General features: G+C 42.3%; 1 protein-coding gene across 1 annotated transcript; it reads right to left on the bottom strand.

The window, feature by feature from the left end:
* Positions 1–27,960, bottom strand: SOGA3 (SOGA family member 3). The gene is made up of 7 exons (XM_058802426.1): positions 27,850–27,960; positions 24,748–25,664; positions 24,202–24,426; positions 20,644–20,802; positions 2,489–2,560; positions 712–1,887; positions 1–102 (listed from the first exon to the last, which is right to left on the bottom strand). Exons 2-7 carry the CDS (start codon positions 25,597–25,599, stop codon positions 1–3), a joined length of 2,586 nt encoding a protein of 861 aa, XP_058658409.1. The 5' UTR covers positions 25,600–25,664; positions 27,850–27,960.
* Between the last annotated feature and the right edge of the window lie 34 nt (positions 27,961–27,994).

Here is a 27,994-nt window from a genome sequence, read left to right as displayed (position 1 = left end):
CTATAGGATTGTATAAGATAAGGGTAGATAATTTTCATTTTTCATGGCAAAAGATCTTGAGTCAGCAAGGAGTTTGCTCCCCAAAACCTCTCTGAAACAATTCTGCACAAAAACAAACCACAACAAAGATGCTTGTTACTGCTGCATGCAAGTAGGCCTTCAACAAGATGCAATCTATTACAGCAACTACAATATTCACATTACTGTGTGGCTCTGTATCTCTATAAAGTAGATTTATATGGTTTCTTTTAATCTGTGGTTTGCCATATTCTCTACAGTTTTTGAAATTTAGTATTTCCTCCTGTTTAAAATTAATAAAATTTCCCTTTTATCCATTTAATAGGAACCCATCCACTAAGAAAACAATCATGTTCATAAGCACCAAAAATACCATTTGCACTGCCTTTAGTGGCAATGAAGGCCCAACTCTGTCAAATGCAATTGTAAAGCCAAAAAGGAGTAAAATGTTCTGTCTCCTAGAGCATAATTTTAATTTTAAGGAGACCAGATTTATTCACTGTTCACAAACAACTCTATTGGTAGAGTATGTTTTCATATGGCCAAATAAGAATTTCAGGTAATATAGGAAACAGTGATTTTTGTTCACTGCCTAGAATAAAGAATTTTCTTTTTGTGCCATAAATCAAAATTGAGGTTTAATTTGCTTGGCAGAGCCTTTTTACCTGTAGGCCGTAATAAGTAAAAGTCTACCTGACTCACTGACAAAGGTTCATCTGCACTTCGATCATCCGAAGACTTTGGAACTTCCAGTCTGTCGATGAAAGCCTGGAGCTCCTTCCTGAAGGCCTTCATCTGCGCGTTGATGCGGTAGAGGAGCTCGTGCTCACGTATCCTGCTGCCATCGTCCTCCTCGTCCATCAGCCCAAAGAGGTCCCCGTTGGCCACATAAATTCTTGCCTCTGTGATGATGGTGCTCGTGTCGGAAATGAGGCGGTCTATTGTCTTGCCCAGCCGCTCGGCTTCGGAGCGAATGTCCTTCATCTGCTGCCTGTCAGTGAAGCTCTTCTGCCACCCCGACGGCGTCGGATAAAAAGACCTGGTGGGCGTCAGGCACCGGATGTTGCGCACCTCTTCGGAGTCGCTTTCCCCACCGATGGGACCTTCCCTTTTGCGGTGAGGGGGGCGGGAATCATCATCGCTCTCCTTTTTTCCCGCATCGCTTTCCGCATCGCTGTCTCTGGGGCTGCCACGGATCCCCAGGTGAGAGGCCAGGTCGTAGCGCTGCATGTTGGACATCAGCACTCTGTTCTCATACTGCAGCTGCATGACTTTGCCACTCAGCTCGTTGATCTGCATTCGTGCAGCTTTTAGCTCCTCTTGTAATGCTTCCGTCTTGGCATTGTCATGGTGCCTAGAGCTCTCATGGGCCCCAGACTTGTACTTGTATTTGTTCAGCTCAGCTGTTATGCGTTTGTTTTGTTCTTCTAAATCAGCTACATTTCTCCTCAGCAATTCTGTTTCATCTTCTACTAGCTGCAAATGCTGTCGTAATTCTGACAGGGATTCATTCTGCTCTCCCAGGAGCGGGTTAGTGGTCCCTGAGAAATCATCTCCTCTTAAATCATCAAGCTCTGCTTTCAGTCCTCTATTTTCTACTTCTAGTTCCACTATTTTCCTCCCAAGAATGTTAGCTTCCTCCTCCACAAGCCTTAATCGAAGCTTGAGTTCAGCTTCTCTTGTGGTAGGTGGCCCACCTGCTTCACCTTTTGGCAAGGGACTGTCCAAATCCCCATAAAATGATCTGTATTTTTGCAGCTCATGTTCAAATCTGTCTTTCTCTTTATCAATTTTAGCCATTTTCTTCCTCATCAAGGCTGCTTCTTCTTTGACAAACTGTAGCTGGCACTTCAGGTCTTCATTGTCGTCCTTAGGAAAAAAAGCAGTATTTGAACAAACTTGAAATCAAACAGGAGACCTCCAGTGGGATTGTCTTAATTTACAAGATTATCACAGGTACATGGCTTAAGATACTAAGATATTTTTCTGCAATATTTTTTCACTGATCAATAAATTAAAAAGAGGGGAAAATATTGTTTTACTTGTGACTAAAATTTGCACAGTCGCCAGAAGTACCTTAGAGGGTGGGAAAAGGGGGGTTTGTAAAAAACCTTATATTTTCTATGCTTACAACATTATCAGACTTTACAGTGTTCAAAAATCCTGAAGTCAGCACAAATAGAGCCTAAAATCTTGTTTCACTGCTGCTGCCATTTTACTTTGCCTAAAATTCAGAGTAGTGGAAGCTGGTGGGTTCTGTAGCAGCACCAAGTTTGTTTAGGGAGTCGTTGAGATTAGTGGCTCCTGACTGCAGATCTGGGATAAGAGCTCTTCCATTTCACAGCACAAAGGAAAACAAAGGGCAAAGCAAAAAGCAAGCCAAGTGCAAATACATAAACCATGTACCCCATTTCCACAGTTCCCTGAAGTCTTCACATAGGAATCAAGGCTACAGTTACTTGCAACCTACCTCTGTTGGTGTCTGCTGTGACTTTTTTTCTGATTTTGGTAGGTCTTTACTTCCTCTCCTCTTCAGTGATTGCTGCAATTACAACAAAAGGACATGCACTGAATTTTTTCTAAAGATATACTAAAGATGTATTTAATTTGTATATCATTACTTTTAAAAACAGAGCAAATCAAATGCAACTGTAAAGGAATTAATTTCTTGTAATTTTTGAGTTCCCAAGTACAGAGGAAAGATATATATCTTATATATACATACCCAGCCCAAATATGAAACAGCAATGGCACACAAATAAGGTTTTAGTATAATCAGTCTGATACCTTTTTTATTCAACACATTTTGAGACTAGTGCATTACGAATGTTTAATACATGACAAGAGTGGTAAGATAATGAGCACCCCAAGTGGTAACTTACAGATGGGAAAGCTGAGACAAACAGTGAAACCCAGCTCCCCCATTTGATATTAACCCTGGTGGGGCCAGGGCACTTCAAAAAAGCCTTGGTCTTAGACTTTCTACACAAAACAGTGTCACTGAGATCTGTGGGCATCTACAAGCACACCTTTCTCTGTGTCCACCCTCAGGTTTCAACTTTGCAGTGCACTGCAGTCACACCTCCCTAAATGTACTCTAGGGACAAACTCACACATGGCTCTGGTCACTAGGTTTCTTCTATTTTCAGATCATATTCAAGTAAATGCCATTTAAAACTGCTTGGACTACAAAATTCTAAAGAGAAACAAATCATACCAGCCCAAGAACAGAAACACACAAAACACACAAACACAGGTCTGCACCAGCATATGAGTGAGATTCTTTGGTGTCCTCTCATCTGCTATATAGCCCAAGAGAGTAAAAAGGAAACTCCTGCTTTCAGAGCAGGATGCACTGGGATTGAAGCCAGCTAGTGTATCCAGCAAAAATCTTGTAGTTGCTGACAGCAGAAACTTGGTTATGGAAAAGCAGCAGCAGTGGAAAACAACTGCCACCATCCCACTGGCAGCACTCAATACTGATCATCAAGAAAACAGCAGGAGAGAGGCACATGAATGAGAGAATATGTTAATACATAACACCCCACTTGCAGCTGTTCCCAGTTTTTGTGTTCCCCAGGTAAACTGTAGGCTGCAAGGCAGGACAGGGATAACCAACACCATCTCCTTCTGAGACTCTGCTCTGATAGAAACATCCTGTGAGAAACATACTGTTCCCTGCACCAGCTGGGGGAGAATCCACCTAAAAGCCGTCCAGTTCCACAGACTGGGAAGTAAAATATGTTCATAACTCCCAAGAAATAGAGGACAGTGGGTGGGTATGCTGCACACAACAATCCTGTGCACCATTTGCCTGCTGGTACTAATCATCCTCTTTCTTCTGCAGATCAACTCTATTAGAAACTCCTACACTCATGAACTGCTCACTAGAAAGGAAAAGTTAATGCCACAGAAAGACTCACACATAAATAAATTTTTTACGTCTCTTGTGGAAACATTGAATGCTCTCAGTAGACCAAACAAAAAAGACAAATCAAAGATCATACCTAGATAGCTGGATAGCTGTAAAACACAGGCTTCTAATGGAATCCAGAAAAGACATGAAAATAGTTCAATTAACTCATTTATCCCTTTCAGTATAAACCCAGCAACTCTGGAATCTAGTATACAAACAAAATGGTTCTTTTCCAGAGTCAGCCACGTTATCCTGTTGTAGAAATGGTACATGTATTTTTGAAAGGGTTGTTTTGTTGTTTTCTGTTAGAATTGGAAAGTTAATAAAGCCCTAAACTTCCAAAGGAGTAGGTTCCTCCTCTGTGTTACCATTAATTATACTACTATGTATCACCACTTTGAAAAATATCCTTTTCAAATCCGTTCACAATGCAAACTTTTCCTTGCCCTGTATTTATGCCAATACCACTCACTGATAGTAATACTATTAAATAAATAAATAAATAAATAAATAAATAAGCTATAGCTAAACTATATTTCTGCTTTATTACCTAAGTGCCTTTTGCTCACCCTGCTGAGCTCAGCATCTCTCCAGAAATAATGAAGTTCTGAAATGCTGGGCTGAAACTTCTTTTGTACCCTATAACTTTTCAGAAGATAAGAGATATGAGAAAAAGCACTTTTATAGGTTTGATGTGCAACACAACCCCCTGTTCTTCTCCTTTCTTGCTCTATTTTTTTGGTGTTCCTTTTAGTAGTCAGGATAGCAACATTCAAATTACAACAGTAGTTGTGGCTATGTAATGATTAGGCACTACTTTCTGTTCTGCTCTATTTGAATTATAGCTAACTCTCCAGAGCTTGTATTGTTCACCAACAAAATGCCAGCATTTACCAAATATTTTACAGCAGAAAGCAATGAAGAACAAGCACAATTCAATTAGCAGGATAATGTTGGTAAGTAGATTAGGCCCAGCTGGAATTGGTATGATCTCTTTTTATATGAAAAATACCATGAGACAATTTCTGATCACTAGAGGTTAAGATCTCACACATCTCAGCTGACAGAAAATATCCTCACTATCACAGTGTCCTACAACATCAAGTCAGGGTACTGAGGCAATGGCAATATCACACTAAACAAAGAATGCCGCATATCAAGAAGTATATTCTGCTATAAATATTAATTTTTTGCTATAAATACTAAATTTTTGAGAGATGCTTCCAGATGTGCATTTCACAATTTACAGCAGCTACTCTTTCTATCAGTTCTCTCAAGCCTTGTTCTACTGAAGTCTTCCAGTTCGATTTTCAACATGAAAAAAATGATTGCTGCTAATGAAATAAGCAATGAAATTCATCACAGCGAAATGGAAAAAAGAAAAAAAATGTTCAAACTAACATATGGCAGAATGAAAAAATAACAACTCAGACTCCTGCTCGCAAATCTTCATACTAAACTGAGACTGGACATTACTAAAATTGTCTGTACATTGCTTATCACTAAAATCCACCTCTGCTGCTTTCTCAACTGTAGCAAAAAATCTGCCCTTCATACACTAGAATTGTAGTTGTGAAGGAGAGTTTGTGGGCTCAGATAAATTTTTTTTCCATGTAATTAAAACAATCGTATTCAGAAGTGTCCACAGCCAGGAGAAGACAGCAGATGAGGTTTGTATTAGATGCCAACCAGATCACAAGCTAAGGGCAATTCTGCTGTGGTGCTCAGCAGCATCAGTGACCTTCACTGGAGTTTATCCAATGTCTTGCTGGAGATGCTAAGCACTTCTCAAGATGGCATAATCCTTCTCTTGCCAGCCCTAAACTGCAAGCCAAATGTGTAGCCCTAACATCACCTGTCATGCTCCCTGCTTCTCAGGTGGAAAGAGATCTGAAATCTACTCTGAGAATAACACAATATAGAGATAATTTCATCACACTCTACTGAGTAGTAAAGCTATAAAATGAACTCAAATTCTTCCTGCCTTATTCTAAGCTACAGTAGATGTCTTGGCAATTAATAAAGAATCCTGAAGCAAAATCTACTGAGATTTTTTTCAAGATGCTTAGGTTTGATCTCGTTAGGCAAGCATGGGAGGAATTCCTGACATATCAAGAGATTTATTCCTGCAGAGACCCCACAACAGCCTTTTTTCCTCCTCACAGAACAGGGCAAAGGGTGTGCAGCTCCACAGCTACCACAAACCTTCTCATCTGCACAAAATTGTGCTGTACTTGGCTATGATTAGCTGACTCCCAACTGCTGTGACACACCTGCAGTGCTTTTGAAAATCAGAGTAAGCCCAACACTTTACAGTCTTGAAAAGCTGATGAATACTGAACAATTTTTGGGCTGCACAAACTTGTGCCTCTTTGTGGGAAATGCTTACTCCCAGCAAGGAAAGGGGCTGTGACTCTTAGGCTGACTTAAAACCTTCATGTAGAGGTTGACCTAAAACTATTAATTAAATGTTGCCTTTGCTAGAAATGTGAAAATCTCATTCTGAAAAGAAGTTTGACAGTCTTCCACTCATTATAAATATTTGATCACTGGAATGTATTTTTAATTAGCTATCATGAACAAATATTTGACTCTTCAGCATTTATCATAAATGTCACTGAACCAGCAAATCACCTGCAAATTAATACCACAGCAGCCCTAATGGGGTTATGCAAGAATCAATTCTAGGTTCTACTCTAATTAACATTTTTCTTACTAACTGGAAAGAAGGCCCATAAAATAACATTGGATAAAGACTGCAGGGTAAAGGTTGGAGAAACACTAAATATTGAAAAGGAAGGTCACTGATACAAACCTTTGTGCAATCAAATAAAATCGGTTTTAATATGACTAAATATGAAGATACAGATATAAGAACAAGGAATAAAAGTTATGCTAATACAACAGGAGAACTGTCTAGAGAATAGAGAAGATCTCTTGAAAAGCCATATCTCTAAAAAAAAACCTGCAGGGTCATAGACAATAATCAGTTGAAATTATATCAAGGTGTAATTTTGTGACCAAAAGGTTTATGAATGTGGGATGCAGATATCAAAACTGGGATTTGCTGTGCAGTGAGTAGAAAGGCTGTGCCTCTCCACAGAATCAAACCAGCCTCAGGCAAGTGGAAAAATTCACTTCCAAGTAGCGTCTACCTTTCTCCTTTGAGAGAGGTCAAATTCCTAACCTAGGTTAAATGTTTCATTTTCACATGGGTAAATAATATCAACCTTAAGCATGAAGATTTTAAACAAAGAAAAATACAAACACCAAAACATTGATGATGGAGTCTTGAATTCAGCAAGGCAGAAAGAATGTTTCCTGCCTGGTAACTAACTTTCAGTAAATTCAGATGAGAAGGGAGGTGCAAATTTTTACCTGTTCCTGGGACATTCACAAAGAACTATGGTAGACTGTTCTCAGCTGTTAATTTTTAGCACAGACCAGCACCCTTTTCTAAAAAGTAGGCGCCAACTTGAATAAAATATCTGGGGTATTTTATGACCTGTGTTATTCAGAAGATCAGACTAGTTTACTGTATAGGACAGTTCTGTCCTCATAATTTCTGAACACATGAAACTTGACCAAAATTTGGAAACTGAGCAACAATACTCCTGGGAAGCCCATCACAAGAAAAATAAATCTCTGCATGTATTTATATGCATCAGCAAGGCAATATTCCATTTCAAAAGTCGTTCTGGAGGACTGTTACTGGTGCTTCTAATTAATCATTTAATAAAAGATTTAAACTGCTAGCATCTGTAAGTTTAAAATAATTTAGACCAGCCTGTAATTTAAAAGACTGCTGATAATCAGGGCAGTTGGATGTCATCATCAGTCGTGCTTTGCAGAGAGGCAGAGTCCTCTCATTACGGACAACACTGATGGAAACAGATGCATGGCAAAGATCTTCTAAGTGCAAGTACTCATCTGTGACCTAAGCAAAGGGCTTTGCTGTTATCCTAACCTGGATTCATTGCTAAGCTAGCCTAAGTCAATTAAAACAATCATGCAACCAGGATCAAGCAAAGAAAAACAGACTTGATACCTGCAGGTTTTATTCTACACATCTTGATATTTGCAACTGTTAATACTACCAATGAGGGGGAAAGAGGGGAAATCATATCATATGTCAAAAAATCTAAGCAGAAACAAAGACTTCAAAAAAGCACACTTGCACATCTAAGATGTTAATCCATTCCCTTTTACTTCAAAATAGAAATGAACTCTTAGCTATAGAACATTATCAAAATCTGAATTTCTCTAATTCCATGAGGTTGCATTTACATTTCTTGATATTATGAACATTGAAGTAAGTGAAAAAAAACCCAAAAACCCAAAACCATCAAAAGCCTGGTGCTATTATTCCTGGCTAGCATTGATTCCACATGATTCAGAAGAGCTGCTGAGCTGATCCCAGAACCCAGCACACCTATAGCTGGGTATTCCCCTGTCAAGTGACACATATTACAGCATATAGCTATAAATGTGTGTGAATGAGAGGGTCTAAAAGATGACAGGGTCTAAAAGAAGAGGGCGAGAACATGCCATTCTGAAGTGTCATATTCTTCCAGGGCAGTTCAGAGGTAAAGCACAGCCAGCACACTGCCAGTTTATGAAGAATCAGCTGGCTGCCTTGAGTAATGGCACACAGAAGCCATTTGCTGGGCAGTGTTCCCCACTACTGCATGTGTCCAACACTTCCCTTGTTGCACTTTGTTCTTCCTGCCTCTCCCTTGCACTGCACATGAGGAATGTGCCTGATGGAGAGCTCAGTGCTGAGCACAGACACACACACGCACAGCTGTGACACAGAGCACCAGCAGAGGCACAAACCTCTGTGCAGTATCAGTGCCACTGGGAGCATGCCCCTCTTGGTAGCACGTAGCTGCCTCAGATCTGTTCATTTGCTGCGTTTGCCTTGGGGAAAAAGTCTGCTTGGACAGACCCTCAGCTCTCTTGTTTAGCAGAAGTAACCTGGAAACCATTTCCTTCTCCCTATCCAGAAGTGACCTTTTCTACCCCTCTATGCTTCACTGCAAAGTGGGAAAATAGATTCTGCTTGTTACTAACAAGAACAGATCAGAACAGTTGGGGCTGAAAGAGACCTCTGTTATGAGCAGCCCCCACAACTGGCCCCAGCAAAGCATCCTGGCGCCTCCACAAATGGACAAATGTTTTGAGTCATTAATCATTTAATAGTCCAGTCTCTCACAACCTCTGAAGATCTAGTCCAGTGCCCCCTGCTCAGAGCACAGACAGCTGAAGCAGGCTTCTCAGGGCCATGTCCTTTGCAGTCTTGAATTTCTTCAGAGGTGGAATCTCCTTCCTCTATAGGCAATGAGTTCAGTGTTTGAGCACCGTCACACAAAAGTTTATCCTTGTCCTGTCACTGAACACCACTGAAAAGAGTCTGCCTCCTTCTTCTTTCCATCCTATCAGATATTTCATAGAAACACAGATCTGGGGCCTCCCTAGATACCCTGCCCCCAGGCCCAGGAGCCCCATTTCAGCTCAGCCCATGCTTCAGGTCCTGCTTGAGCTGTGTGAGACACAGTGAGTCTGTCATTAGCTCACCATAGTTGTTCCTGTCACTGGTCATGGACTTTGTTGATACACTTGTGCACTGGTTTTCCAGCTGAACCTTAGACCTGATTCATCACCTTGAACCTGACTGATAATCTGGACTTCATAACCTTTTATTTCTAAGTGTACTGTGGGCAAACACAAGTGACATTATAAAGCACTGGCAACAAAACATTAAGTTGGGCTGATTTTTGGGGGGATTGAGTGGGGGCGAGGGCAGGGAGAAGGATGTGGGAAATGTTTTTCAAGGAAAAGGACCAAACTCCATCAAAAGGTTGGAGTATCATACTGCATCTTTTGCATCCTGCTATGTGCCATGAAGATAATAGTTAACAAACAGTATCACTTCTCCTTCCTGTAAGAACTACATACAAGTCAGAGCAGCACACAAAGAAGCTATGCTTGCTTCGCTAGGCTTTTCTGATTCTGAACATACTGGGTAATTTATGCCAGCCACCTAAATTCTTGGAACCATCATTCTGAAAAAAGTGATGAACAATTACTACTGAAGAGTAAATTTAGAAATTCTTATGATAGCTTTATTGTACATGTCTCTGCTGTCCATGTTCCATTTGAGGCCGTGCCAAGTTGTTTCACCTGTTTTTACTGGAAAGTGCACTGAGGTCACACCCTGAGGGCCCATGACACGTTCCAGAACAGCCATCTGTACTGTGACAGGACAAGGTTCCCTCCTTACACCAACAGCTGAGTTCAGCCAAAATGCAGAGCAGCACAAACCTCCATGGTGCCACTTCCTATTTACTCTCCTAAAGCCAGGACAAACTACCTACAGCTGTGAGGCTCTGCCAAACTCCTGTCAGGAGCATCTGCAAGATGAATTGGGAAATTCCATGTACAGAATAACTGAAAAATCTATCAGGCTGCAGAGTTCTCTGGAGGGTTTTGAAACTGTAGATTTGCTAGAACATCCAGAGAATGTAAAGACAGAAAGTTCTTTCATAAGGGGTTTCTGAAAAGCTCAGTTTAATATGTGAGAAAGATAGCCCTGAAACCAGCAATGACCACATACACTAAAACAATAACAGAGCTATGGCAATTTCTTTTTCAATCTAAAACAAGCTCATATTTGACCTGTATCAGCACATTGCAAATACTCTGTTATTTCAGCTGTTTCTTTGAAGGGACAGGTGCACTTAAGCAGGACTAAATACAGTGGTACAAGGGACAGAAAGCATGTATACCTATTACTCATCAAAGCCTTGGAGGGACTTCCAGTAATATGTTGACATTTGGTGTACATTAATTCCACACAAAAACATGCATCTAGAACTCTGGTTCAGCACCTAGAAAATGTCTGTTTTGTCTCTATAAAGCCTTCCAATTAATAGAAAGCAATTTTGACAAGTTATATGGATTTCCTCTAAATCTAGATAATCCTAGCCTACATCTATATTCCCATTCATGTTTTTGTACCAGCACAAAGATACTGAATTTGCCCTCCATATCATGCAATCTCTTTCTTTAAGATCTAAAGTAATCATACACAATGTCTTACAGCAAGAAAAAATTTTCAACCAGCCAGAAACGAAAAAATGAGCCAAAATAAAATGTGAGCTGGACCTTGAAAAGTACAATGTATTATTACAAAAAAAACCAACCAAACAACAAAACCAACTTAGGTGAAACAACAACAAAAGAACCAGGGTGGATTATATGCTGTCTCTGATACTGTGAAAAGTAACATAATAGAGCTATTTAAGAATCCCCTAAACAAGGGAGCTCATTTTTACACTTCTAAGTGACCTGGCAACTTTTTGTTTCAACTGAGTAGTCCAGTTGGTACCCTTATGTCTCAATTGTATATAGAGACACTTGAATCTCCATTTGAGTAAAGCAATACTGAAATTGAGAAGTACAAAAATAATTTTTTTTTCTGTGACTGAGGACCATTAGAGAGCTTTCTAATATTTTATTTCCCAGACTTTTCTCCATTTGTTAATGTGGTATCATATTTTGGCAGCTTTAGTGAAGTCAGTAGTGAGGCTGCCTACTCAGAAAGAGATAAAAAAGGTTTTCTTTCTCCTTTATATCTTGAGGAAGTCATACCCTAAAGTCTGTATTAAGAGAAATACATCTCTCACCACCTGCTCTATGGTGAGTTCATGCTCACAAACCATTTTCCCTGATAACCAGTTACCATCTACCACCCGATCCACAGCTCCCACCCTGTCCATTACTTCCACGGACAACTGGGCATGGCAAGTGATTGCCCCTTGCCAAGTAATTCCCAGCAGGAGGAAATCACATGGCAGCAACAGACTGGACTTGCTGTTCTGCATCTCGTTTGCCATCTCATCTGGCTCCACACCAAGTCACAGAACCTTTGCCTGGTTTTTGCACTAGTAAATGAAATGGCCAGAAACTGTTCTCAGGACCCAATGCCAAATGGCTCTTCACAATTCAGTCTGCTTTCAGCTCTGATGACAATACAGCTGAAGTTCCCTGCAGCTTTCTTTCAAACAAACAGGAACACATCCAAATTGTCAATCTGTAACAAGCTCTGACCCAGGCTAGACCCCAAATCGTGCCCAAGCACCGAAGCAGCGGCAGCTGACCCAGGTCAAAACCATCTAAGGGACATGTTAGCGACTGCTTGTTCAGTGTGTGGGCCCCTCCTTAGCCTGATTTACTTTACATATATAGTTTGACTGCTGGAAGCAATTCTGTAGCAAAAAACAACTTTGAAAAGAATTATCCAAGAAAAAAAAAAAAAAGTTTCAGGTGCTTGAGACCAGAATGTTGGGACTGATGTCCTTTCTGTAAAACATAATTTCTATGTTTTGGGGAGCTCAGGATTTATTCTATGCTTCCATTCTAGTTAGGTTTTTTGTGGGTTTTTTTAAGACAGTCATTATTTTTTTTTCCTTTAAAATACACCATACTGCAAAGAGACTCTTCTAATTTTACCTGGAGACTGTATATAACATCAGTAACACCTTTGACAAGAGAACTTGCAAATCTAAAGCTGCTGCCATCTACCACAGAGATGAAGGAAAATAAAATAAGATTCTGACACAAGGAAAGAATTCTCATGTCCCCATGAAATCAGAGTAGGACCATTATGTTTACAGATTCAAAAGAACTGATCAGCCTTTATTTTGTGATGGCTAAATTAGTTTATGTTTTAAACCTATTCCAGATACACTCTTTTTTACTACAGCTGCCACTCCTTCATTATTACTTCCTAATCAGCCATCAATCCTGCCACTTCTTTTACGCACCCTTGTCAATTTTCAGACCATTCAGTAGAAATTCACAAAGCAGCACACCAACTCAATGACTGAAAAATATCCCTTCCAGGCATCTTTACTCATAAAATCTCCACAAAATAAGATGTTGATGGAGCTTTATTCCTTTGAAATAATTCCATATTTATTACCTATGTTTTGGAATACATTATTATTCACCATATATTCAATTTTGAGTAACTCTTGAAGCAAATGGCTCATGTGAATTGCTGATGGTGGATAGATAATTAAAATCTAATTTTACAAAGTTTAAGCATCAGCTGCATCTCAAATGCACTTTTTTTCCCCCTGCTTATGACATGACATTTTCAGAGAATTACTACAACAGATTCTGCTACAAAGATTAATTTCTTTCTCCATTAAGATGCTTTTCTCATATTCAAAGAACAAAACCGAAGCAAACTCTGCTTACCCCAGTCCCTGTGAAGTCACAGTGTGCTATGAGCAAGTGTGTCAGAATCACACCCTCACAGGTTGTGAACAGCACCCCTGCTGAGTACTGCTTTTAAAGGAACAAAATTCTTGGGCAAGACACCAAAGGTAACAGAATACCATACAAGCAATTCTGACTGGGGGTTACACATCTGCTGGGATGTGGTGCTTAGAAATCACTGAGCTGTGCTTGGAGATAGAGGACTTTTTCTCTCTTTCCTGTAGAAACCCAGGCAGACATTTGTTTCCATGTCTTTTTGAAAAGTCTTATAAGTACCCTGTTGTTCTTTTCATCAAAACTAGTTACTTTTATTTGAGACAACAAATCAAAATTCCAGATCACAGAAACCCTCTGCTTAAAGGTACTGCTGGTAAAAGAGTTGCTGATAGACTTAGTATTGGATACTCCAAAAGACACATGAAGGAACTGGTCTTGTGAGAGCCCTATTAAATCTTCCCCTGCTGCCATCTGGTGCCAAGAGCAAGTAAATTACTGTAACTCTCCAAAGAGTTTCACTGACTGCACTGAGCCTGCGAGGATGAGCAGCTACAGCAGCCTCTCATCTCACTCTGCTTAACCTTGCTCCCTCCATTACCAGCTGTTGGAAATGAGGCTCTAACTCGGAGGAAAAATGAAAATATGAGGTGCAATTATGATGTGCCCGGGAGACAGCACGATGGAGGAGACTTAAACTTTCTCTTTCAAGTATCAATCTCCAGTGATTCATACGCATGCAGCACAGGCAACAAACAGAAGCTAGAAATCCATGAACATCCACATAGTTATGACCTCACTGGAATCACAGAGACCAGTCAGGATAGCTCACATGCCTGGAGTGCAGCAATGGATCGATGAAAACTCTAACGTGAGGAAGAAGGGTTTGGCTCCACACAAAAGAGCAGTTCAACTGTGTTTGGTGCTGTCCTGTGACAGGTGATGATGGGCCAGCTGTGAGCTAATGGCAACAATCAGAGGACAGAGGAGCACCCTCTGAAGTGTCTCCTGATCATCTGATGCATAAAGGGAAAGAGATGAAGCATTTTCAGACAACTACCAGTCACCTGATTTCTGCAATGGATTGAAGACAATTTTTGCCACAGGTGATGAATAAGTCAGCTGTGGCAATTACTTTGATGGACCTCTTGCAAACAAGGAATCAGAGGTTTAATGGTCAGTGGCAGCACTGGCAGCACTGACGGTGAGATGGTGAAGTTTAAGGTCCTGAGAGAAGGGATCAAGACGAGTACCAGGCAAGGAAGTTCTGAAAGCTTCCAAATATGTAATGTTACTGTTGGATATGGCTGCCTTGCCTGTTGGAAATGCTGCAAACCACCACTCTTTATGAGACTTGTTTCCAATTTTTTGCAACCTCATTACATTTTAAGTGTTGCAGATTTTCCACACCAAGCATCTGTCCTGGGGTAAGCTACCAACACTCTTAATATTTTGGGAAATTTCAGCAAATTATTCAGCTCTTTTTAAGATTACAATATTCTTGTTTGCTCATAATAAATTATTCTAGCAACTGTCCTCTTGAGACATCCCAATATGTCTGTGTTCCAGACCATTTTTGTGTTTATATACAATGCATACCTCATACTTTCCTAACTCATCAAAAGGATGATGTAACCTTTTAGAAATTTTCAATTCCTATATATTACCAGGTAATTACTCATTGGAGCTTACCAGTTTGAATTGCTAAAAATTCAGTATTTATAAATTACCTCACCCTCTCCCACTGCCAGCTATCAATCTGCACGTTTTCTCCAGCTGACAGATTATGTTCCAACTCCAGGGCCAGAAGGCAAAGCCAACTAATCCTGCAATTGTTGTTCCATGAGGGCCTGGATAAAGCTGAAGCCAGGCATTAGAACCAGAAACCTTCATTCAGGTGCTCACAGTGATACAGTTGCTGTTTCCTAGCACACAGAGTGATTCTCCACTGCTCTCAGACCAGATGCAAAAATGATGAGCTAAGGCTTGGAAACCAGGAAAGGAACAGAACAAACCAAGGAAGATGACAGATTTGCATGAGGGGGTGGAGGAACCAGGGGAAAAGTAAAAATTTCACAGCAGATAGAAGTTGTAGCTAAGAAATGGGGATAATATACTTAAAGCAGAATAAGAGCAAAATTAACTAGAAAATTCTTGAAATCCAGAGAGGAGATTGGACACTTGCGAACAGTTGGAAGGATGCAGGGAAGGAAGGAATGGTGGGAGAGAAGGACAAGACTGGGACTTAGAAACCAGAAGACAGCACAACAGCTACTACTATCAGTAGTACAAAAAAAAAAAAATAGAGAAAGAGAAAGAAAAGGAGAAAGTGAAAGAGAAAAAATAGAAGGAGAAAGAGAGAAGAGAAAGAGAGAAAAGAGACACAGGATCAAGACTGAGTGAAAGAATCTGGAGAATATGACACTTTGTGAGTTCTAGAAGAAAGACTTGAAATAGGTGGTTGTGGTTAAATGGCAGAAGGGGCTTAAAGAAAGAAAGGGTTATGATAAAAAGAGATACTGGATTTTCATCCCAGAAGAGCAAGGCAAGCTAGTATTGGTAATCAAGGGGACTAGGACAGCATCCTACTAGATCTTTCACAGCATGGGTTTGTTGGTTTGAGGTGCTTTTTTGTTGTTTTGGGGGTTTTTTGGTTTGTTTTGGTTTGGTTTTAGGGTTTTTTTTTGGTGAGGTTGCGAGGTTGAATTTGGAATTGTCTGGGCTTTTTTTATAGCAGCTTTTTAAGTGAAATTTTCAGCTATCCTTCTGATGTCTCTGCAGCCTGAACACTCAGAGAAGTATAAAGAGCTAATCTGTGCTTAAACAGGGCAGGCAAAGGTTGCAAGAGTAAGCAGAAAAGTGTAATTACATTCCTGTGGTCCCACAGCAGGATAGTGTCAAAATAAGGAACAGAATTCAGATTTTTCCTGACAGCTCCAGTGCCCAGCTCCCCAGATCCTGTTGCCTTCTTCCATTCCCATGCAGTGTATGAACCAGATTGACAAGACAGGCACCACTACAGCAAAACACAGACCCACATAGGGAGGCATAGACACCTCTGCCTGCACTCTGAACTGGACGCACAAAAGACATCTCTGGTTCAGTGCCATGGTTATCACAGGTTGTGTATCTCAACTAGAAGTCTGTGCTCAGAAGAAGAAAATGGTGGCTCGACAACAGCACCCTAAAGCAGCTGTAAGAACTGAGCTGCCTTGCATCTGCCCAGCATGGAGCAGTAGCACAGCAATCCATACCCATTCAGAGAGACACATTGTGGTGGTACCACTTGTTGGTGTCTCTGGGTTGAAGGCACTTGAGACAGTATTTCATGTTTGGACTCAAGTGTTTATTATTTCTTATCAGTCAAATAGTCTCACTACTGTGAGTTTGGCAGCTTTTCATTAGAAGGTACAAAATGGCTAACAATCTCTTGTTACAAGGTCTTTTAAGACTAAACTATCCAATTAAGAGCTGACACCTGGATTATTTGCCCTTTTAACCCAATAACTGATCCCTAAAAGCCCCTATGTGGACTTTTCTGGCCAATTACAAAATGCAACCCAAACCCATGAAGAAGAAGGAGGAAGAAGAAGCATGAAGAAGAAACCCAGGATGACACCCTGTGCACTCCATCTTGCTTCCATCCACAACATACTAAAAATCCCAAAACCTAAATTTCTCACCTAAGGGATGCACCTACACTACTCTCTATAATCTATTTCACACTTTTGTGGATTCTGGTCTATCTTGAAGTCTAGGAAGCTTTCTCCATGAAAGAGGGTCAAAGCCAGCGTTCCCCTGGGGGTCAGGACACCCCAGAGCAGACAGAGAAATATTCCCAGTGCTCTGGGTTTCCACAACACGTCCCTGAAAAACACTGTGCTTCTTGCCATTGCATGTCTGCATTGCAACAAGGATTTATAAAGCCCAGGGTCCAGTACAACAACCATATTTTCCCTCTACATCATTTGTTTCACAACAAACCACTAAACCTCAGCTAGCGGGGTGTTTGCTACATAGCTACAGCAAACAAATTAATTTTTAGTTCATGATAACAGAAAGATCTATAAGCATAATCTAGGCTTTACTTGTTAACAAAGAATTAATGAAAGTTAATTAATTAATCAATAAAACATGTTCACTATTATTAACATGTTAATTTATTTTTTAATATCTGAAAAATTACATCTAGTTACTGTTGCTTTCTCTTTCCTGCTAGAAACAATTCCTCTACTTTGTTTTTGCCTTCCCAAAAAGGATTACAGTTGATAGCAACCAATATTAAAGAAGAAATCAGCAGCAGTTGCTACAAATAAAACCAACACAGATTAAAAATCTTGTGTGTCTGTGTGGATATATGCAGGAATAACTTTCCATCAAATAGCTGCAGTTTAGGGGACTGACAGCAAAAGTAACTGATAAAAAATGAATGCATTGTTGGAACACCTTCCAAATCCTGGATGCTTGCAAGCTTCTGCTGCCATCGACAACAATTTCAAACTTGTGGAATTTATGATAATTTGTTTTTTCCAAAACTCCAAATCAAGAAGGCAAACTACAATTACATCTTTACATAAATGGACAAATACATTCATATGTCTATATTCACCCAAATGTTCACTGGAGAACTCCAGATTTGACTCTAAACCAACACATCTGCTAGCTTTTATCTTTTCTGCATATTTTCAGTCAAGTCTCCATGCTTTTTGAAACAACAGAGAATCCACAAAGAGAAAACTTTGGCTTTGGTCCTGCCCTAGAGACTACCTACCAAAACATTATGCTTTCTTTCTTACATTTTCTATTAAGTCATATTTTAATTCTCTGATATCTCACACTGTTCATTATTAAAGAACAAGAAATTTCTCATGGTAGCTGTACATAAATAGATTTTAAGAATGGAAAGGTTTGGGTTTCTGCAGTAGATCTGATGACAAAAGTACAGAAATCAATCATAACATCTCCAAGCATTTTTATTATACTGTGAAACAAAAATGTTTCTTTCTCTTTAGAGAGATACTTTCCAATTAATTCTAAGCTCAATAAAGCAAAGATCACAAACCAGACAAAGGTCTTCCCCATATTTCAATTTAAGCTGAGTAGAACTCCCTTAACCAGGAGGTTCCATTGGTAATAATGGCTGAATTGAAAATGAGAAAGGGTGGTAAATCCATGAAATTAGAGGAAAATAACTCACAAACAAACAGAAAATTAACATAATGACTACCTCACAATGACATTTAAAATGCATGAAACCTTCACTTGCCAGAGAAGAAGAAAAATTATTTGTCACAGAAAAATTCTAATGCAGACTGCTTTCAGTTGTTTTCATGTGTTTTTGTATTAACATTTGAATAGGTTCTTCACAGATTCTAAATTTCAATTCTGTAAGATTTACTATTCTTTACAAGCATGTTTCCATGAGTCCCCCAAGTCATGGCATATTTGCAAAGTGCATAATAATAATTTGGCTTTGCTTCAAACTTTTTTTTTCTCTGACTTGCACCTCCTCACCTATCCTCCATCTTCCCCCATGGTGTGCTAAAAGTCCTGGCCTGAAAATCAGCATTCACCTGCTGAAATTAACTCAGCAGCCTATTTGAAATACATAAATCCTGCCAATCATGATGACACATAAGGCAGTTCTCCCTTCTTCAGTATAAGGATGTATTTCTGACTCTTTGTCCACTCCACCCCTACTATGGTGTCAAGCCTTACTTCACGTTTTCATTCTGGCTCAGTGCCCCCATTCTGTGCCACTGGGAAACATCCATCTGCTTCAGCTTCATGAAAACCATTATTGTGTAACAGAAACCCTAAACATGACACCATCTCTTCTGGAGCCTCCAGCACCCTTTCATTGATACCAACAGCAAAACCAGAAAGGGCCAAACACAAGCCAAAGAAGGGAGTGGAGAGCAGTGCGGGAGCACAGAATCGTAGCTCCGCATAGCGGGCCAGAGGGAAGAGCCACGACATGGAGAAAGTGACTAGTGATGACAGGGATGAAGAAATCCATTAACTGGCTTAATCTCAAAGAACAGAAACTATTAAATTGCCACCAAACATCACTGTAATCTGAAGATGCTTCAAAAAAGGGAGGCAAAATGATTTTACAGCAGTATAACCTATTAGAGAGAAGGAGGAGCCAGAGATGAGAACCTAAAAGAAAGTAGAGTGCAAATGGACAAGAATAACAAAACTTCAGAGTAAAGCCAATCTTAAAGACAAGTTACAAGGATAATTACAGAAAGATCATGCTCTTTCAAGAGGAAACCAAGCTCTATTTAATGGCAGTAACCAGAGAGAAAACAGAAGGGGAAAGTTTCAGGGAGATAAGTGGAAACCTGACTAAAGCTCAGATTTTTTTCATGCCCTTTTAAAATCAGCAGTTATCTGAGAAAGCAGCAGAAGGTGGAACAAACCACCTGTTTAACCTCTACTAATATGCTTGAAATTCAGCTCCTGTAAAGAAAAAAATTTAATGTTTTTAATACTTTAATAAATCACCTAAAGGACTCATTTGCAGTTCCTAAAAATGCCCTAACATCATACAACTCAAAATTTCCTACCCTTTTTGACAACTAAATATGTCTGTTCTGCTTCATACAAGATCAAAGAAGACACTGGTGCTCCTACTAGGGAATATTCCTAAATGTGAAAATTGAGGGCATTCATTGAACTTTAAATCTTGAAGAGGAAACAGGAGAGCTGTTTTTAGGGACTTCTGATAAGTCATTCCTAGTCAACAGTTTCTCATTTTACTGCTGCTTTGTTATCTCTGTCAGCCTGGCTAATACTGCTGTAATGCAATTTTCTGCTTACTTAATGGCACAGTATCTTGCATCTATATAATGGCAGCTGGAGTAATTTTGAAGATTAATTAGATACAATGAAAAATTATGCTTAGATTGAAAAGCCAGGTAGAGTCTCTCACTTCCCAGCACTCCAAAGAGCACGACTGAACAAGATAGGGAGTTGGCTAAATCCCCAGTCTCAGTGTGCCTGCTACTCCCCAGTAGTAGTTAGCAAGGGAAGAACTACTGGTCTTTGTAAAAACCTATGGAAAACATCATTTGCAAAGTTAGATGCCTCTGGCACACTTCAGCACACTTACTGCATGAATATTTATATAGGTACAATGTATCAAAGCCTCTGAACTCTTGTTACCACTAACTTCACATTTCCCTCCTAGTAGAGAGAGAAAAAAAGGCACCACTTGGTTCCTGTTTTGCTAAAAAGCACCAAATATTTTAGTTTCTTCTCAGCTTCACAACCATCAAGCTGTACTTTAGCACTCCTTGCAACTTTCAACTTTTGACTGCCATACTGTTTGCCCCCAAACCAAGTTGTAGAAGAAAAACAGTTCATCAGGAAGAATCTAAGCTCTTCAAATAATTGGAGTAGAAGTAAACAGCAATACTAACCTCTTTCATTTTTTCCAGTTCATTCTGTAGTGCTTGTTTGGCAATTTCAACTTCTATGAGCTGCTGTCTTAATTTTTCATTTTCATCTTCTGTTATAGTACGTTTTTCTTCCACATTTTCTAACTCGTGATGAAGCCTCACCGACACATCTTTTGCAACCTAAATGAAATGGTATATCAAAAGAAGGGTTAAAAAAAACCACATTTACTGCTGCAGTGCTTAGTGCCTAAGCATCCATATAAAAGTTAATTCTGGGTGTTTTGATGGAAGAGGTATGTAAGGAAACAGGTAGACAAGGACACCCACAGACAGAATTCTAAATAATTCCAAATTCAAGCCAATTCCTTCCAAAAAATTATACATTATCCCTATGGACTTCACTGGAAACCACATCAGACATTAAACCCCAACTCCTTCTTAGGTTCTGTCACATCAACAGTTAAACAGGACCTTCACTATCCCTGGAGACTGTGCATCATCTATTTTCTCTCAAACACAGCAAGTTTATGCTTTTCAGTGCCCAAAAACACACCCCTTCAAATACTTGACACGCTACAGCATCTAAAAGCAGGGCCCATCTTCTCCAGGCCTTCTCTACCCGTGTCCATCTCTGACTGCAAATGGACACATGTTTATTTTGACTCTGCTAGTTTCTCTCTCCTTGGTGGACAATTAATGAAAATATTTACTACCATTGGCTCATTTTAAGATCAAAATACAAACAACATTTTTACTGACGTTGTGTTCACACAATGATATCAGATATTTTCAATGGAAATAAACACTAAGGTTTTTGGTTGTTTGGGGGGATTTTTTATGCATTTTCATAGGAATAGAGTTAAAAGGCATATGACAATATCTAATTCCTCCTCCTCAGGAAAAGTAATGAGAATCTTGCCCTGCAAGCCACTTGCACTATATTTTGTGAAATCACCAGAAATTATAATCACACATCAAAAATATTTAAATATACACTAATCACTGTGTTGATGGTGATTTAGACACACAGAAATATAGTTTGAAAAGCCTAATTTCCTGCTTTTTTTAGAACACTGGCAAGCATAATTAATCCAACTTAGCATTAGCTAAGGGAGTTCAGCGAGCTGTCCTTCATGGCTTTCACTCAAACCAACTTTATGTTAGTATGTCAGAAGTTCTTGGACATACTAAAACTGTAGAGAAAAAAAAATACTAATGGTAAGAAAGCATCTAGAAAGATCCAAGGTTTCAGAAATCAGCAGTAGCTAGTGACTCAGCCTCCCTTGACAAGAAAGCCAGTGTGTGTGAATTACAGATACAACACTGCAGTGTAGCACAGGATCATTCAATAACCTCCCCCACTGCACACGCACTCAGGACACATAATGCCCAACAGAAAGAGTAAGTGGAGGGGAATTTCAATTATAACCATAGCCCAAAGAGACTGCAGAATGAGCTGAGAAAGACACCACAGGGCTTTAGCTTGATGCCTTTTCCTACACTTAGTATTAAAGTGCTCATCTGGTTGTGCAACCAAAGTAAGTGGAAAATCATGGGGGATATTTAAAACAGCACCCTAATAGAACCTATAGTCTATAGATACAGTCTGGATCAGTAAATAAAACCAAATCATGTTGTAATTACTGGTAGCTAATTTTTTGACACAAAAACTGGTGTAATAGCTATTAATGCAGGAAAAAAATACAGGGCATTCTAGATCACATGGCAAATGGGACTCACTTATGCAAGATACATTTTAATCCAGGCGTATGTAAGATACAGTCTTGCAGACAGCTGTATTAAAATGTATCTCTGTAGGATCAAGTTCCCTAATATATTGCAAAATGAACAATATAAATTTGGATAGTCCTTCTTCAGAAGAGGACTTGAAAACACTACCTAAAACCACACGAGTTATAATTACGGTTAGCCATTACCCAGAACTCTACTAGGCAGAAATTTGGCATTAGACATTCATCCCTACTCCAAAGCAGAACACATTCATGAACAGTGAGAACACTCTGCAAGAACACTGCTCCTTCCAATGAGTCAGTCACACTGGGAAACACATGGGAGAAATGCTAATTAAAGCAAGCTCTTTGTCCAGCTAAATCCAAGGCCTTAGCTTCTATCTCCTGTACTGGCGGACAAGCACCTCAGCAGAAGTGCCCTCAACAATTCCCTCCCCAGCCCACATGTGTATGACTTGCTAATAAAAGTAACACTGAGCCAACAAAGAAGCCAACTCTATAAACTGGAATCACAATTTACTCAGGATATGAAGGCCCATCTCCAAATTCTGCCTGCAAATGTGTGTGTCTCAACTCATCACCTAAGCATCATTCTGAGTGTGCAAAACATCCTTGTTTCAAACAGAAACCCCCATGAGAAGGGGGTGATTTTGCTTCTGATCAGGAAGACTCTATTTTGTCAAGATCCACATGGGCAGCTGTATTTTTAAAACTGTCACAGCCACAACAGAAAACGTGGGTTCTGAATACGCACGGAAAAGGAATATCAAATAGAAATTTTAATAATAGTGATGACAAGCTTGAAAACTTTCAGAAAAGATGATCCAAACCAGGTCTGAGAATAACATATTTATCCATCATATCCATCTATCATATTTTTCAGAAAAAATTAAAAAAAAAACCCTTGCTCATAATCATGTATTAAATTCACATTTTAAACTGCAGCCCACAGAGCCCATGAGCCATGGGTAACTAGAGTCCTGGGCAGAAGTGTGGCCAACAAGCTCACATTTGCTATACAGAGGTCTGCACTTCCATGACAAAAGGTCAGTTGACTGGGAGACCAGTCAACTGAAAAATGTTTAGGCGTCCTCATTCAGCAGGAGTTCTTCAATATCTAGTGAATGGAAGCAGAAATTAAACTTCCAACTGTGTCAAGAAAGGTTTTTTTCTCTGTAATTGGACCAATCTAGAATGGACATGATGGGTATTTTACCAATGACAATCTTTAAACAAGGACTGAAACTTTTCCTTAGCAAGAGGCTGTGGTTCATTCAGATCTTATGGATGAAATGCAGTTGATGACACATTGAAATTTGATGGGTTTTGTCTATGCTTTCAGGTAGATGTGAAAAACCCTGGATTCATTGAAGATGACAGCAGTTTTTTTACTGATGGAAACAGAGTAAGGATTTAGTGTTGTGACTGCAAGTATTCAATCTGCTTACCCTCTAAAATCTTTCACTAAAGAGTAACAAAATCCCCTCAAAGTCAACGGGGCTGTTTGGTGAGGTTGGTTTAATTCTGCAGTGGAAGGGTAGGTTTTGCACTCATCATAAAGAGCCAAAAACCTTTAGCTTCTAATTTGCTTTTGAGTAACTCCTTGCACATTACCTTTGCAAAAAATGATAGGACTGGAGCTGAAAATATCCTGTCTACATACAGCAAGGGGTTCTATTACCAAGAAGATCTTGGCCATTGCTATTCCATGAGCTGCACTGGGTGCACAATGGAACAGATGGGAATGCCTGAGTCATGAGGACCAAGAGCATGGTTGTGTCTCCATCTGAGACGCTCCCTTCCTCTCGACACCTGCCCGTGTCTGTACCTTGAGGTCCTGCTCCATGCTGCGTATGAGCTCGTTGTCGATCTCGCCAGTCTGGGCGTAGCGGAGCCGCTTGCGCTCGGCCTTGCGCAGCCGGTACTGAAGGATCCGGCAGTTCTTGTTGGCTCGCTCCAGTTCATGGCGCATTTCTTGAAGCTGACAAGCATCCTCCTCAAAGAAACTGTCCCTCATCTCGTCCATCTCTGTCCTCAGCTCGTCTATTTCATTCTGGCACAGGGGCAAGAAGGGGACAGGGACGCAACAGGTGGGTCAGAAGCACAAATGTCAGCACGCATAGGAGAAGGCAGCCAAAATGGAGCTCCGCCCCGCAGGGAGGGCAGGTAAATACAATCCAGCTCATTATAAGAACCGCAACGAAGCAGGGAAGTGGTACTACCCGCACACCCAACATCAGAGCCATCTTAACGATGCTTCTAGCGCTCCTGCCGCAAGAGAGGGAGGCCGGGAAGGTCCTCTCGTCGGGAGGTAGCCCGGTCCCCGCCCGGCCCTGGTTCTCCCCCACCCCCCGCCGCAGCCCCGGCCCCTCACCTTGAGGCTCTCGTTCTCCTCCCGCAGCTTCTCCATCTCTTCCTCCATCTCCTCCTGCAGGTGGGGGCTCAGGGCGACTTCGGGGCCGCAGCTCCTGCCGTCGCCTTCCGCCTCGCCCTGCCGCAGCCCCTCCGCCCCGGCCGCCGCCATGGCAGCGGGCGAGGAGGCGGAGGCGGCCGGGGGAGGCTCGGCCGGGGCGGCGGCCGCGGAGGCAGCGCTGCCGCTGCTGCTGCTGTGGTTGCTGCCCTTGGTTTGCATCTGGGCGGCCGCCGCCAGCCCTTTCCTGAGATGGAACTGGATGAGCTCACTTTGCAGGCATCCCTCCTTCCAGTACCCGCCGCCGCCCGCCGCCGCACCGCGGCCCTTCCCCGCGCCCGAGGAAGATGGAGGCGCCGGGGCCGCCTCCCCCGCGCCCTTCAGCGGGGACCGCCCCGCTTTCCCCCGCCACTGCTTGGGCGGCGGCGCCGCCGCCCCCTCCCGCTCGCCCCCGCCGGCCCCTGCAGGGGGCGCCTCCTCGGCGGCGCCCGGCGGCGGCAGCGGCTCCTCGGCGGCGGCGGCTCCTCCTCTCCCGGCGCTGGGCGGCGGTTCAGCACCGGCGCCGGGCTGGACAGCTCCCCGCCCCGGCTTCTCGGCGGCGCGGCCGCGGGCGGCTCGGGGGGCCTGGCCGGGCGGCGGCCGCGCCGAGGCGGCTTTGGCGGCTCCGGGCGCGGCTTTGGCGGCGCTGGGCGGCGGGCGCGGGGCGGCGTCGCGGGCCCGGGCCGGCGAGGCTGCCCGCGGCTGCTTCCTGCCGCTGCTGCCCTCGGGATGCAGGCGCGGCTCCGCGGCGGCGCCCCCTGCAGGCGGCTGGCTCATGGCGGCGGCTATCTCGGGGACGCGTCCATCACCGGCCGGCTCCTCCGCCGCCGCCGCCCCGAGAGCTGGGGAAGGAGAACCGGAGAAGCGGTCGGGGTGGGCACGGGGAGGACAGGGAGACGGGCTTTCCGGCCACGGCCGCCGCCAGCCTGCCCGCTCCCCGCCGTCGCGGCGCCCCGCCGGCCCGACCCGCGCCCACCTGCGGGCGGAGCGGTACCCGGAGCGGCTCGGGAGAATCCGACAGAGGCCGCAGCCCCGAGCCAACCGGAGCGGCTCCGGGAAGGGCCCGAAGGGCTCCGCTGAGGCTGAGACCTGATCCCACTCCGTCTGCACCTAGGGGCGTTTCCCCAGCCCCGATGCTGAACCTTCCCCCACCGCACCGCCACAGCAGGGATGAATTTCCTCCCACACACAAACTTCCCTCTCCCTTGTCCTCACCACCAAGGCTGCGTTGCTAATGCACCTGTCTGCCTGCTAGAAGGCCTCGTCCCAGCGTCTATCACAGCCGAGTGGGGGAAAGCTACTGTACAAAGGGCTGCACACGTGGAAGCAGCTACAGATTTCCCTTCAGCTTTGACAGCGACTCTTCCGGGGCAAGGTGACTCGGTCATAAAGGAAAGGGGGTTTGCAGTCAGCTTCTAAAGACACATGTCCCCAGTTTTTTATCCAGAGGTGCTTGCAGGACTTAAGACCGATTCATATTTTTTACCAGTTATGCATATCAATAGGTTATACAGGACTCAGACATAATCACTCCAGCACACTTTCAAAACAGAAGAAGCAAGGAATACACTGTAACCCAGAACAAAATGTTATGTGTCATTCTCTGAAGAATGCTCACTTGACAATTTGCCTCTATAATGACACAACTAGAGTTTTCATGACCACAACAGATTATGAAAAAAGACTGTTAAAAGCCATATCATGCTGCTAATGACCCCACTATATTCTGAAAGTAATGGCTATAATCCACAAACTGTTTTCACACAGCCTTTATTCAACCTCCCTTAGGGAGAACAACAGCAGAAATGACAGAATTCCTAACATGGCCTGCCCATTCCCTCCTAGAACGTGGCTTAACCATTCCCTGCTAGAACAGAGAATAAAGAAAGAAGCACAACTGGGCAAAATCAATGTAGAGACTATACCGTGCCCTGACAATTGGTTTACTCCCTCGAACATACTAGACAATGAGGCTGTGTTTGCTCTGTGTCACTGGCAGGAGGACATCATTTCCTCTCAAATGCACTGTCATTAATAACCTGATTTAAACCAGTATTCTGGAAATTATTGCTCAAAATGACACAATTTGGTAGACACTTCCCAAACATTAATTAGTTAAAAAAAAAAAAAAAAAGCATGGGTGTATAGAGCTATAAAACTCGTATGACAACACTTTATATAATATTTCCTTACATTTCTATGAGCCACCACAGACAGAATTCCCACCCTACCATTGTTTGGAGCTATACAGGCATGAAATATAAGAAACGTAATACAAATTTATCATCAGGAACCCTATGTTATAGCTGAATCTTTTAGGGAACTTTCACTGCAACTAAGACATCGGACTCAACCGCGACCTGCCAGAACACAATCCCTTGCCCTGCATGCCCCAAAATCCAAGATCTGCTACATCCTAGGGTTAAGCTGGCTAATTTTACATATACATATATATATATATGTATATATATACATTTTTAACTGGCACAACGAAAGCCCCGTCTGAGATCAAGTCCGAAGTCTCTGTCCTCACAAAACTCTGCAGCTCGACCTTCTCCCCAGAGACAAACCCACGTGGCGCCGGGACGCGGCGTCTCCGCAGGTTTTCCTGTCGGGAACAGCTGTCCAGGCGGAAAAGGGGGTAAATAAATGGAAGCAACAAAAGGGAGCGGTCCGGTGGCTCCACGGGCCAGCGCGGGACTCTCCCGTGCCCCGAACTTCGGGCAGAGCATCCCCCTGGCTCTGGCCCTTTCGTCCTACCGGGCGTCCGCCTCTGCGCCGCCGAGAATTCGCAAACGCGGCTAAAGATTTGGGAGCGCTTCTGCCTTTTGTCCTGGTTTAAAGGAGCAGAGAGCATTTTTGAAGGTCCCCCCGCCCCCCGTCCCCCCTCTCATACCTGGTGCGTTTGTAACATGTAACATTCATGCTACATCATTAGGAATAATATTTCCTTTTTGGGGAGAAGGAAAGAAAAAAGTAGAAGGAAAAAATAAAAAGGCTTGGATCTAAAGCATCTGCATTACTCACCACCACTTTGTTCGCTGCCCGGCTGGCGAAATGCATGCACGGAGAGCCGGGCACCGCACACGAGGTGCCCGCCGCTGCCGGAGCCTCTCAGGAAAATGAAGCAATATTCATGAGCTGACCTCACCGGGCCTGCGAGACGGAAGGG

The sequence above is a fragment of the Ammospiza caudacuta genome, chromosome 3 (assembly GCF_027887145.1).
Source record: "Ammospiza caudacuta isolate bAmmCau1 chromosome 3, bAmmCau1.pri, whole genome shotgun sequence".
In the NCBI taxonomy this organism is placed as follows: Eukaryota; Metazoa; Chordata; class Aves; order Passeriformes; family Passerellidae; genus Ammospiza; species Ammospiza caudacuta.
This window is presented reverse-complemented; position numbering and strand designations above follow the sequence as displayed.